At 27.8% G+C, this 15025-nt stretch overlaps 2 protein-coding genes across 9 annotated transcripts in view; one reads left to right on the forward strand and one right to left on the reverse strand.

Moving 5' to 3' along the window:
• The window catches only part of LOC124951331 (calcium/calmodulin-dependent 3',5'-cyclic nucleotide phosphodiesterase 1-like), a 69529-nt gene that overhangs the window by 43835 nt on the left and 10669 nt on the right, over positions 1-15025 (forward strand). For all 8 annotated transcript variants that reach the window (XM_047499591.1, XM_047499589.1, XM_047499588.1 and 5 more), the window contains 3 exons: positions 13401-13553; positions 14080-14293; positions 14398-14511. In XM_047499591.1, coding sequence (XP_047355547.1) covers positions 13401-13553; positions 14080-14293; positions 14398-14511 — 481 coding nt within the window. The remainder of the gene's footprint in view (positions 1-13400; positions 13554-14079; positions 14294-14397; positions 14512-15025) is intronic.
• On the reverse strand, positions 657-4718 carry LOC124951333 (alpha-glucosidase-like). Its single transcript, XM_047499596.1, has 8 exons — positions 4492-4718; positions 3740-4077; positions 3517-3642; positions 2618-3040; positions 1616-1871; positions 1298-1493; positions 1043-1183; positions 657-827 (listed from the first exon to the last, which is right to left on the reverse strand). Exons 1-8 carry the CDS (start codon positions 4643-4645, stop codon positions 755-757), a joined length of 1707 nt encoding a protein of 568 aa, XP_047355552.1. The 5' UTR covers positions 4646-4718; the 3' UTR covers positions 657-754.

The raw sequence follows: 15025 nt of genomic DNA on the forward strand, positions 1-15025 counted from the left end.
TCTTAAGTAGAAGTTAAGATTATATTAAACTCGTAAGATTTATGAAAAATACAATTTACCAAATAGTATGCAAGTTTCTTAACATTAAAAAACAGATTAATATAAGAATTTTTTCCAAAGTACGAATTATTTTAGTTGAATTTTTGATAAAAATTTGATTTTGTTACATTGAACGATGTATTATCGTGACGATATCATCTCTTGACGTATGAGAAATGATCGATGTTTACCGATCGCGATAAAACTTAGATATGTGAAATTTAGAAAGTTGTCAGATTTAATTGAAACGAACGAGAATAATTATGTTTCCGTTTGCGTGTCATAGGTTCGTGCATGTCTGAACGACATGGCATGATACGGAGTTTCCGGGTTTGATAGCCGTTTGTAATTGGCAACGAGATCGACGTGCTTGTCGTTTCGTCAATCTTGAAATATGAATCGCTTTAAATTCATCTCTGATCTCAACATAGAAAGATTTCTACATTCATGAGAAGAATATGAAAGAGTCATAAAGTTGAAGTAGAATATTTAAAAAAAGAGAGCTTCGATTAAAACTTTTTTGTGAATTAATTTTTATTTGTTTATCTTATTTAGTAATATAAGTTTAGAATGAATTATTTAATAAACATCCTTGAATAATATCATCGATAAACGCATTAACAAAGATTAGAATCATTTATTCCTTGTAACAATGTTCTGAGAAATGGTGTAATTATTCTTGATAACATTGTGCATTTGAATAAATAATATCCAATTAAGAAATGCTGGTAAGAATGAATCCCGTTTGTGCAGGAACTTTTAGATTGCCACTGTCTTTGATGATGCCTCTGTTTTAAAATAAAGAATTATAGAATTATAATACCTATATATTTTACAAATAATATATAGGATATAATTTTATTATTTAAAAATTTGCAAAAAGAGTTAGTTTTATTTAAGAATAATTACGTTTTGCACGATAAAAAAAGCAATAAAGATAAGCCTAACATTTTCGAAAGCGTCTTAACGTTAAAATGATATTAATTTATATAATTCGACTTACCCAATAGACATATCACAAGACTTTGTAGTGTAATAAAGTATAAGTTTCTTTGGCACATCATTAAAGATTTTCATATCAACATGTTCATCATTATTTCCATAATTTGCCACTATATAAACAGGCTTGTTATATTTCGTATGTCTGTAATAATTATATATTATATATGATATCTATATAAAAGGAAAAAACGGACGAACGAAAGAAAAAAGATGATTATATGGAATAGCATTTGTAAGAACGATTTTGAATATTTACCTTGAAAAGGCTAAAACATTTTTGTTTGGTACTTTCATAACAAATTTTTCGTTCTCCGTAGGAAAATCTTTTTTGAATTTCGAAAGAAATACTATCATGTTATAGAAAGAATCCTTCGATATCCTTTCATTGGCCAAATTCAATTTTAAGTAATTACTATTCAAAGGTAACCAAGGTTTGGGATTAGTAGAAAATCCTATAATGTTCGAGTATCATAAATATAGTTAGAGATAGGTACGTATGAGAAAATACATATGTAAAATAAACAAATAGAAAAAAAGAAATATCAAAAGAATCATTATTTTTTGGGAAACGTACCGGCCGAAGTAGAATTATCCCATTGGAAAGGTGTTCTTCCATAATCTCTGCTTTTAGATAAGTAATTATCTTTACCGGCGTTACAGGCTTCGTTATCCTTTGTATCTTCCCAAGAAAGTACCGTATCTTCCATACCTATTTCATCGCCGTTGTAAATCACGGCCACACCCGGAAGTAGAAATACCAAGATCATGATTATGCGGGCTCGTTTTTCTCCAATTCGTGACACTAATCTACGATTGTCATGATTTCCACTCTAAACGGAATATATAGTTTGTTGAAATTATTGATTTGTATTTATTTTTAATGTTTATTCAAAAGAGTTATATCTTTTATATATATATATATATATATATATATATATATATATATACGTGCTTTAAAATTCGTATAGCGTTATTTTATTTTTATTTATAATTGTAATCTTTATTTCTACCTTTTAAAATCATCATTGAAATATTTTCACCATTCGAATTCTCCCTATGACTTTATTTTAATGATGATTATTATCGTTTAACATTATAGTCATCATGATATTCATTTTCTATAATAGATCATTTTACTACTGAATTATTAAATCGCGAGAAAGACGAATTCAGATTTATTATAGTATATCTTTTACATTTGACATCATTCCATTCTATTACATTCATACGTCATATGAAAATTCTCTGCAAAATGTGATAATATATCTGTCCGTTTCGTAATATACTGTTAACTTTGATTCAGCTAATTTTTTTATAAAATTTCAAACAATTGTTTATTTTGTTTTCGATAAAAAAGAATATTAAATATAATGGACAAATAGAAAATAAAATTAAGAGTTAAATTATTTCGCGATAATGATTGCATTGACAGTTTATCGGTTAGCGATTGTATTTATATAAAATACGAATTTGGAAAAATATCAAGGACGTTAGGATGATTATGCATACGAAGAAAAAAAAAACAAGAATTGTTAGCAAACTTTGAAATTGATTTATCTCTTGGCGCGTGACTTACCACCCAGTTGGCGACGCTGTCATCGGGCATATTCGATATCCAATCTTCCACGTATTTTGCCACATCCGATCCCGTTGAATCTTTATTCAGTTTATCGATAAAATTGAAATTAAAAGGAAAGTGTGCCCCGTGTTTATAATAATCCATAGTATAATTCACGCTGGCGTATGCTTCAATGATCAAAACCTTTGGACATTTCTCTTTGATGGAATATTCGTTTAGTAAATCCCGCCAGCTTTGAACTAAATCGTAGGTCTCCGGTTGATCTCTCGTGTATATTTTTTTCGTAGAATAGTAATCGTGAGGATTGTAAATGGTTCCAGAAAGTGGTTCATCTAAAAATTTTTGATCTTCGTAATAATAAGGTGCAGCATCCATTCGAAAACCGTCCACTCCCAAAGCTGACCAAAACTTCAAGACATTCTGCAAAATTTCAATTTTGTTTTCTAATATTAATAACTCTTCTGCGATAGATCATAATTCTCGTTTAAATTCAAAGAAATTATAAGAAATAGAAAATATCTCTGAAGAATTCAAATGAATTAATAAGATTTTGGCAATACCGAAAATTTCGTCAGCAATGAAAAATTGTTTCCACTTTTTCCTCAGATTAGGTGAACAAGTGAAAAGTTGAAAAATGCAGATTAGATATATTGCGTCATATTACTGATTAGATTAACGTATTGCGTCGCATCGACGTGAACGTTCAACCTTAAAACGGACAAGCACTTGATGTTTCTCTTCGTCCATATTGCGTACGAATTAATTATTTCGATGATAAAAATAATATAAAAATTTATTACATTAAATATTATTACATCGATTAGAGCGCGAGAACGCGATTCAAAATTCATTTCTTATAATTTAGCATTCTTAATTATTCGGAAATTAATAATTACCTTCATTTCTTCTCTAAGTTCTGTGCTGTTGTAGTTTAATTCAATTTGGAATGTCGAGAATTGGTGATAATAATATTCCTGTCTTTCTTCATTCCAAATCCATCCTGGATCATTGTAAGTACTTATCTATACACGTAAATGAGTACGTAAAGTAAAAGTCATTCGTGATGTTCAATTTCAAAAGTATACGAAGAAATAATTAATTTGTTTTTGATTCAATTACCCAGTTATTTGGATACGTGATGGTACCGTTAGGAAGAGTTCGTCCTTTTCTCCAAACGTAATAGTTTGTATAGGGATCGATTTTTTTGATACTCATTTCGAACCACTTGTGCTTGTCCGATGTATGATTAGGAACGAAGTCCACGATTAGTTTCATACCTCTCTCATGAGTACCTTTTACTAAATCTTTAAAATCTTGTAATGTACCAAAGATTGGATCGACTTCTGTAAAGTTGCTAATATCGTATCCCATATCGAACATTGGACTTGAATAGAATGGAGATAACCATATAGCATCGACTTTTAAATCTTGGAAATAATCCAGTTTGCTGATAATACCTATATGTAGAAAAAAGGAGTATATGAAAATAATGGAATTAATGAATCGTCCAATCTAATTGAATGATAAATCATGATGTTTCTATCGATTTAGATGGAATATATTTTTATGTTATATGTTCGAGGAAATTGTTGCACATATATGGACAATACATAATATTTTATGCAATTATAAGAAGTGATCATTTTTTAAATCGAATAATTTTTTTGTTTTCTTTTGGTTTTTTTTTTGATTAAACAATGTGTGTTTAAAATTTTCAATTGGATATAAAGAAATTAGTGATGTATGAAATGTTATTAAAAAATAATATTTTGTTATGGCAAAGCAATAATGTATAAAACAAAAGTATTATATTTATACTATATATATCTTATTATTCATTATATTTAATAAGCCTAGAACATTTTACGTACCTTTAATATCACCTACACCATCTCCATTGCTGTCCTTAAAACTTCTCGGATAAATTTGGTATAATAACATATTTTTCCACCATTTTGGATTGCAATTTATGTTTTTACCGTTTACAAAGATCAGTAACGCAGCAAATATTAAACACCCCTTCATCGTTCATAAATTACTTAATACTGTATTTACTGATTTTAGGTTGTATTTTATCTCAAAATTTTTAAGAACTTTCGAATACGCATGCACGTATCTACTGTGAAGAAATGCAATGATGCTCTTCTTTTATACTCGTATTGACGTAATTTCAACGTAGTTACTGATACTAATAACATATAAATAATCTTATTTTATCATAAATTATGTACATATATTTTATATTCCTATATATATTTGTAAATGTAATTAACAATACTGCCATAATACTATGCAATATGTAAGGCAATAAGTAAGGCAAACAAGAGGTAAATAATAGATGTCAGATAAGTTTATATAAATGATTTTTTACTAAATATGATTTATTATGGCAACTAAGAACAAATGTGTGATGTATACGTGCTTCGGTGATAGTAATCAATATTTTTAACTTGAGAAATTATTGATCTGAAAAAAGCGATTATATTAACGAAAGGAAAGGCAAAAGCTGATCCTGCAATTTATTAAAATAATAATCAAAAGATTTTTCTTGTTTAGCTTCGTGAAAATTCCAGATGAGAGAGAGAGAGCGAGAGAAAGAGAGAGAGCTCTCTTATTATTTGTTAACAAATATTATATAATAAATAAATATATAATAAATTAATACTTGAAACATATTTCTATGTTGTTTCTTCGAGAGTATAAATCAATAAATCAATAAATCAATAAATAAACATTTAATATGAATGCAATATTTTAACTTTACTTTGATAGTTTAAAATTTATGATCCATTTGATCCACGTTTAATACACCGAAACGTTGAGAAAGTTTTTCTTTTTTAAATGAAATTTTTCTTTTTTCCAATTAAGTATGCAAAGACGTACATCTTTGATATTTAAATATCATTATCCTCAAGCGTAAAGCTTCGAACCAAAATCTAATCGTGTGGTTTAATTGTATTATGTAGTACGTGAATGTATAAAATCTTCTATAGTGTCTCAAAGGGTCATATACGCATACACAGCTTTTCCTTTGAATATATAAATTCTAAATATTCATGTATTGTATGGCAAAATTATTTATCGTCCGTAGATATATACATTTTATTCAAATTTAAATGAATTGCGATTCCAACATTGTGTATATAATTAATTTTTATTTTTTGGTGAGATGCGAGAGAATTTGTCTTTCTAGTATGCACAGGATAAATCTAGTATGTAGAAGATAATCATTGAGAAGTCGGTTGAGTAAAGTGGCGATTGTATCTATGTCCTATCCATAAAAGAGAGAATTTGATTGTATTGTGGTAACTTAGTAATCTCCTTAACTTTTATTTCAGTAGTTTATTGCTTACCAAATTGGCCAAGTGAACTAATAGGATTGAGTTATAAGTATATGTATGTGTGTGTCTATATATATATATATATACGTGAAAGTTTGTATATACATAAATAGCACAAACATTCCGAAGCAAAAATATTCTATTTTCTATGCAGCAACGCAATATTTAATTTACAATCGGTAACAATAAATATGATTTGATCGATATAAAAGTTTATTATTTTGTATTCCAAATCTGAAATATATAAATTTTATACGATATATTTTATATGATATACTTTTTTATATGCTATACTTTATCTTCAATATTACAATTAATATGAAGGGTTATAGACTTTTTATGAAGTGATAAATTTCCAACAATTATATTATTTAACTTATGTCTTGTATTTATATACATATGTATATTTATGTATATGTGTATGCATAAAGATAATTTCGATATTTCTAGGAATGTTGAAACTTCGATTACCATTTTCGCATAATATTCAAATAACATCCTATCTGTGTTCAATGTTGTAGTATTACGACATAAACACAATAGACGTTATTGACCAGTATGTACAGGCATTGATCTTTCCTACAATGTAACTTACATAATACGGGAGAGAGATATGATAGTAATAGTGACGAAATGAAATATTGAATCAATTAAGTTTGAATAGTACATACTAGTAGTTCGAAAATGATGTTACTTAATAGAGACTTTGATCAATTCATTATTATGATTTGTAACAGATCGTTCGTCTTTTTTATGGTAAAATAAAATAACACTTTATCGAAGAATATCAATATTCTAATATTCTTTCATAACTATGGTAAATTGAAAAGAACTCGTCATAATTTTGAAGAAAAATTTTTCTATGATATAAAGGAAGAAACTCGATATTCATTACAAAATGTTGTAAATTATATTGCAGTAAGTTTTTTTTTTTTAACACGCAATATTACGTTATCGGTGAATTCATTAAAGAATTTACTGGTAGGCACTATAAAAATTAACACCGTCTTGGTGTTGCCCTATGAATACAAAGGGGAAATAATGCATGCGATTCTTTTTTTACGAAAGTGCGATCGCGTGTATAGATAAGAAATACGGTAAGTTAACGCGTATTACATCCTCTATCGATCTTTCCTAGCTAGTAGCGTTATGCCTATAGTTTAGTTCCTTAAGCCAACAAATATTTTTAATGCTAGCATCTTTTACGTTTATCGACAGATCATCGATACGTTTGAATAGTTAGAAACTTTGAAATTGTTTTTGTAATGTATTTATAAAACGAAACGAATAAAAGAGAAATACAGAGATCGAATTATTATTAGTCATTGTATGTTATTATAGCTCGAAATGTTCAATTTTTTTTTTTTTTATTTGAATATTTATCGTTTGTTATTTAAAAGAGATTTTTTGCCAGAAATAAATCGTCGACATAGTTCCATTGTATTTTTCAAACTGTTTTTCAAATGTTGAAATATTATTAATTAATCAAGTAAAAGTTTAAGTATAACTATGATTACGCTCGAAAAAGATAATATAAAATTCATGGAATTCGTTTATAAATGTTCAAGACATCATTCAACGATGGTATTCTTCGATAGTTTTAAAGTAACTGGAAGTATACAACGAAACTAATTTTCTCTCGACATCGTGGGTTCAATTGCCTTCCCTTCTTCCCAAAGAACGGCAGCTCGTTTTACACTCGGCCTCCTGATTTATGTCCGTACAATGTTGAAATGAGGTAATGCCGTATAGTGTAGGAAGAAATAACGGATACGTCGCCCGAAGGTTTATGGATTTGATAGAATATTATACCGATGTCATAACATTGGTAAACTGACATACAGTCAATCAAAAATATATAAATACGAAAAAAAAAAATTATGTATTTTTCAATAAAATAGCTGCACTTTTGTATAAATGAAAATGTATAAAATTAACACAATAACATTTTCATTATATTTTTTAAATATTTATTTTATAAACTAATATATAATAAAATCAAAAGATAGAATAAGTAAGTTAGATTTAGATAGAGATATCTTTATTGTTAGATATATATTGTGTTTTCATATGTTGTTATTGCATTGTATTTCCTGAATGATTTCAATTCTTTTTTTTTTAATTTACTGGACTTCTCATAATAATTATCTGATAAGTTGTATTTTAATTTTTATTTATTTTTCTAACATAATGGTATGCAGATGTAGTAAATATAAATTATAATTATTGAATTATTCGGTAGTTTCACGGGTACCTTAAACCAAAATAATAGGTTTCAATCATTTATAATGTTGTAATTATGTATATAATTATAATAGTAATAAATACAATTATAAATTTAATAAATAATAATAACAATAAAGGTGGTATTTTAAACGATGCTTTTGGAAAATCATAATTACATTTTAATATATTTCCAAGAAAATACGTACAATTTTCATATATTTCGTATTGGCAAAGTATTTATCAATAATGAACTAAGTTTCGATTTTACTTAACAGATAAAATTATTTCCAAATTTGATACGATCAATAATGTATCTACAACAATGAAATGCTATAATTCATAATATGTTTTGTTACGGCATTATTTTATCTATCAGTTATGGTTCAATCATCGATAATTTTATAAAACTTTGTTTTTATTGGATTAACATAATAGGATTGATAAATGCGTTTTCACAATTTTGATGATTATTTTTAGAGAAGAATCGATAGTTCGTTTTTATTTTACTTTTACATATCTTTTCCATAATTATCGCATCGATTCTAGAGACAATGAGCGACTAATAAAAAGTACATAATTTTTATTTGATAATTAATTAAAAGGAATATAATATAAGATATTTTGTATGTGTGTTATAAGATCGTCGTTTTATTGCATAGGAAATTTGGTAATGTAAAATTCAGTAGAAGGTATACTCAGTGGAGCCATTAATTAGAAGAAGAAAGATCCGTTTGAGTCTCCGTCCTTCACTTTTCGGCGTTGCTTCCTTTATCCCGAGGTCCTTTCTCGTAACACTTTCATAGATGCTTTATACATGTACGAACGATATATACTAGGTACGTGCTGACGATCGAAAGAGAAAAGGAGGCACAGTAAACTTTGATAGTCACGTTTTTACGAATCTAGGAGAAAATATAAAGTACAATATCTCGAGATCATTTTTATTGTCACCTTAATTTTCTCAGCTAGAATATATACTGCATAATAATTTTTAATAACGATTGGAGAATAAAACGATCGGTAAAAATGAGAAATTTTGATTGATCCGTTAACGACATTGACAATTCAATATTTTTTTCGTAATCCATGCTAAAGCACATTTTCATTTTATTTTCAGTATTTTTCTTATGAATAATTCAATTCACGCATTGTGAAATCGTCGATCGCGTCACTCGTCTCCATATATGTAGATATATTACATAGTTCCGTGAAAATTAAGTCGAGAATACGTAAATACATGTACGTGTATATGTACGTATATTTATGTATTTTGCGTGACATTGCAAGTAAGACGAAGGTCTTGTTCGCAGCAGTAATGCTTGTGCGGGGTAATATAATCAAAGAAATCTCTCTGAACTCGAGGCTCGTGAGAAAATGCGAATAGCTCGTCTCTGGTTATCGTCATCATCGCTCGAAGCTTGTACTCGTAAGAACGATCATTTCAAGAGCTATGGCTAGCTACTGCCTTTTCTCTCTCTCTCTCTCTCTCTCTCTTTTTTTTTTTTTTTTTTATATCCGACGTTGATGTCACAACTCGAGATATCCAATGAAAAGAAGACGATTCAAATCCCGCGATCTGCTCGTACTTCCTTTTTTTTCTTTTTTCTTTTTCCATAAAGGCAAGAAATCTCGTCGATCGTTAAACGAAAATGCTATTTTTTTTTTTTAAACTTTTTCATAGTACCTCCAGTTATTCAAGTTTACAGCTTCAACGCACATGAGTACATATTTACTCTCACGAATAAGCCCCTTCGAAAATTTATCTAACTTTTTCCTCTGAAAATTGAATAATATTCTGATTTTATTGCTACGCTTGTATCCGGCAAATTTTCTATCTTGATGACGAACTGTATACGATCGTCCTACTTTAAACATTTGAAATTAACTTAACCAATGGATCTTATAAGAAATCGAATATGTATGTATATATAATTGAATTTATATGATAAATGAAAATCTAATTTGTAAATAAAAATTCGTTTCTATTTCATTACTAAAATATATTTTTATATTTTTATCTTTACTGTTTTTCCTTTTTCTTTGACGTTTTCATGTTCGAGATTTGTTAATAAATATTTAACTTAACGTCAATACTTGTGTAATTAAATCTTAATTTATCGATATTTTTTCAATCAAACTTCGTACCATGCGCATTTAAAAATTATCCATTTTTTATGCATATAAATACGTAAATATTAAAGTCGTTGTAACAGATGTATCTATAAAATAATTATTTGAACAAATGAATGTTCAGAGTTAGCTGAACATTTAGACTGTTATTATTTTGTTAACACGTTAGGATTATTTTCGTTTCGTCGTTGAATACGTAAACACGTTATATTCTTCGTTTTGAGAATTATATTATTTTATGTAAAAACCGGTAAGAGTACATTGGCTATATATTATCAGCAATCGTATAATTTTCTATGAAATGTAGTCGAAAATTGCAGAATATCCAGTTTCATACATTCGCGACAAAAACGCCTTTAGATTTATTCAACGTTTTTATCAATGTTTTATCATTCAAGGATAACTAAATGATGACTGAAAAAAAAACGGAACATAAATTTTCAAGATTAAATGCATGGTACTATTAATATGCTTTTAACAATTGCATATATTATTTCAATGTGCAACCGATCGTATTACCATATTTGAATATTATATAACAAATTTTCAGTAATTAATATTATAAGACGTTACCTCGTAAGGTAATAAATGATGCTAAGATTATATAATTTTATATTGATCCAACAACCTTGCATGCGATAAGAATTTAATTAATGATCCATCGATTTTAACGTCGCATAAAAATGCAATTAGACTGTTGCGTAAAAGCATCGTCTTTAAAATGTGTAATTTACTAATCGATATTTTCAATGTCACTTTAATAGGAATTTATTCTATTTGTCATTAAACGTTTAACCCGTATCGTGCTTTAATTCCTATGAATTGATTCCAATCAAACGTTTACATTTATAAATATCTGCCTGTTTGTATCATTACTTTAATGTAAAAAATAAATACAATTAAATATAGGGAAGAGTAAACGAGATAGTATTTCACATAATTGAAAGATATTATATGTATAAATGATCGATTTTTTTTTTACTTTCTCTTATTTTTTTAATAAAAGAAGATAAAGAAAGGAAGAAAATCATAAAATACTTAACGCATAAATCGAGATATTATTATCGTTGTTGCAAACAAATTCTTATTTTTATTTTATTATAATATTACAGAATATTTAAGCATTACATGTAGATTACACGTAATGAATGAATGCTTTATAATTTTTTTTTGCTATAGAACTAAAGTTACTTCTTTCCTCTAGAATAATAGATTATTTCAATCTTAAGATTTTACGAGTACGTTATGCCTCTTTCAGAAGATTAATGTTTTCAATCATGGTCGATATTCTTTGTTACTTCCTCACTTTTATCATATAGCTTTTACCAATTATTTCATAGTATTCTTAATATCTCAATTTTAGATTTATATCTTTATATATCTTTTTATATCTCTTAACTTGCTATTATATATTTTTTAATAAAAAATAAAGCACCTAAAATCGTAAAAACTGTATCATATAAATTACGTTGAATTATTTGTTGATAAATATTTTAATTATATATTTTAATTTGTATTAATATTTAATTAATATTTTTTAATATATATATATATATATATATTACTAATAATTGTTAGTAAAACTAACTGAAGGTTATAAATGTTGCGAACGAAGTGGAAAACTCAAATGCTTACTATGGGTGTTTTCTATAATATCTCTATTAATATATGTTAATTTGAATACTTCTCATCTTTTATGTTTATGGTATAACGTGATTAAAATAATAGATGCAAATTCTCATTCTGAATTTTATCGATGTATTATACTTACATAGTATAAAGCCTATCGACGGAGCATACAAATCGATAGCTATCATGCGGTGCTTCTACTGCAGTCGAATGACCCATTGGTTCTGCCGCTTACATTTGATCCAACAATTGATTATATATACGTATATGTAATATTTGTGACATCAACATAGAAGAGCAAATATGCTAAATATAACTTTGAGAAATATAGCTTAATTGTTCTTTATATATTTGTTTTAGAATTTTAAACTAATATATCTGGAAATTGTTCGAAGATTTAATAATTGATCCTAATAATAATAATGGCGACACAATTTTCTTACTGTCACATATAAAATTATTCGTCCATTAACTCGCATTTGAATTGATTTATATTTTATCACTCTATCGAGGATATTTTAACAAATTTTAATTATAACATATGTAATTAAATTTAATGACAGAAATATCGTCGGAAGTATAATAATATAAAAAAGAATAGTTGAAGTATAATTAAATAATATAACAGAACATTCTAATATACATTATATAGATTTGTACAAAATAACTATTTTATCACTATGAGCTATTAATAAATGATACTTCTTGATTCCCTTTACGCATTGTTATTATGTAATTACGTTAATATATCCATATTACTGTAAATATCAAGTAAATATGTGTAGTAAGAGATATGTCAATATTAGTTCCAATCATCGATCATAGAATATAATGAAATGAATGAAGAAAAAAGGTATATCATTTTTATTGGAATGGTTAAAAAAATTGTCATAATTATTCGAAAAAACTATGGAGAATAAATGTTTCGATACGCAATAAATCGTGATGTATTTGTTAGAAAAAAAAAAAACTAATGGAAAATAACATATTGAATAACCAAAAAATATAAAAAAGGAATATGAACAGTTTGTTAAAAAATGTATAAAGATAGTCAGAGAAATGTACATTTTTGATATTGAATAACATTTTGTAGATAAAGTAAAGTGTTCTGAGTTTTTGCATAGATTTGAAAAAATTATTGTGCTATATAAAATATACACAGAATTAAAAAAAAAAAAATGTCTTTTTTGTAGAATTCCTTGAAACATTTATAATCAATAGGAATATATTCATTTTATAGATCAGCCATTTTTTTATATTTATTTTTCTATAAATATTTTGGAAATCAATCAATCCTAGGTCAAATTACGTTTGCTGGTTTACAAAAACAAAAAAAATTATTCCATTTCAAAAAGTGTTCGAATATTTTTCCATAGAACGAAATATAAAAAAAAGTATAAAATATAATCGAATGTAATTTTGATATAAGTTAAAATTTTTTTTCAAAATTGCAGTCGCATCTCCGCCGGATAGAAGGGTCACGAGAGACGATATGGGGGTGGCCTCGCATGATACAGCTGCGAACACGGCTACCGGCTGTTCAAGTGGTACAACCCCACCTCGCCCGCACAATCCTTCCTCCCCTGGTCGAAATGGTCAGCTATCGAGTAAGTTTCCATGATATTACCATGAGATTCCACTTACGATTTATGTTTCTATCTCGGACGCGGATTACTCGTTTCTTTGCGTAGATAAATGGACGCGTTATAAATCGATTTTCTTTACGTCAAAGTCGATATTTTTCTTAGAATAGTTTTACATTTAATGCTGAAAGTAAATATTAGTTATCCTTGAAATTGAAGATCGAGAATTAACCTTTTCCGATAGTATTTAATATAACTTAATATATAATCATATAATTATATAAGTTTAATTTTTAAATCGGTAAAAATCACACTATTATTCTAATTTATAATATACTATTAATATAAATTTACATTTAGAGATCTTATTAGATCTTATTAGAATTAATAGAACATTGCATTCGAAGGAGATCGTTAAAAAATATATAGGTATATGTATACACATATATATATATATATATATATGTTGATACGAGTATGTGTTAATCCACGTTTCATAGAAGAGTACGGAAAAGCTCTGTTATCGAATGATATCGTCGCTTAATTTCAGAGCAAGGCACGCTGACGATAGTACGACGCAGTTCGGGCAAAAGCAAAAGCGTCGGTGGTGGCAGTTTCGAGAGTTCCCCGCCATCACATAATCCTGACAGGTTTTTGTCGAGTCAGTCCGTGGATCTCGACGAGATCCTCGATAATGTTGATCTCACGACAGATTCACTACCCGCCGTTGACACCCCCGACGCCTGCGACAAAGCTGCTCTCAGGTAGGAACAAATAGACATGAACGATTTTATCGCATCGAAGATTATTTTTTTTAAACTTTCTCACGAGATGCAGTTAATATTTATTTGATCTTTTGTTTTTTCAGACTTCGATGTCTGTTAAAGCAGCTACAACATGGCGAAATATCCGCCGAATTGCTCCAACGAAATTTACATTATGCGGCGCGTGTACTTGAAACAGTCTTCATCGACGAGACAAAGTAAGTTACACTTTAATTGGATAAAAATATTTTATCTTGCTTAATAAATTATAAAATGACGTTCTTACGTATATCGTCTTATGTGTCTCTCTTTGGAAATATGCGAAAGTTTGCAGACGCACGAGAGTGTTACACTAATTTTCTTTTACTTTTTTTTTCTTTTTTTTTTTTTTTTTTTTTAACACTATCTTTTCTCTCCATTAGGACGTACAATTTTTTTTTTCAGAGAAAGACATACAAATTATAATTAATATTCTTAATTATTTTTAAGAGCTTTAAAAATAATTGTACTTTAACAATAATGTTAACATGGTAAAGCACGATAAACGATTATAGTTGGTGTAACAAAGTCTAACGTGTGCTGACTTCGATTTATTCATCGTCTATCGATCCTTTTTCTCGTGCGTGCGAACGTAAAGTATTAATCTGCAAAATTGAGGGTAGGATTCCGTCTCTCTAATATTTGAACAAAGGGAAGACATTATTTTCTTTCGCGAAGTTTCCTCTTGGATGT

Source organism: Vespa velutina, chromosome 8, assembly GCF_912470025.1.
Source record: "Vespa velutina chromosome 8, iVesVel2.1, whole genome shotgun sequence".
NCBI classification, from domain to species: Eukaryota; Metazoa; Arthropoda; class Insecta; order Hymenoptera; family Vespidae; genus Vespa; species Vespa velutina.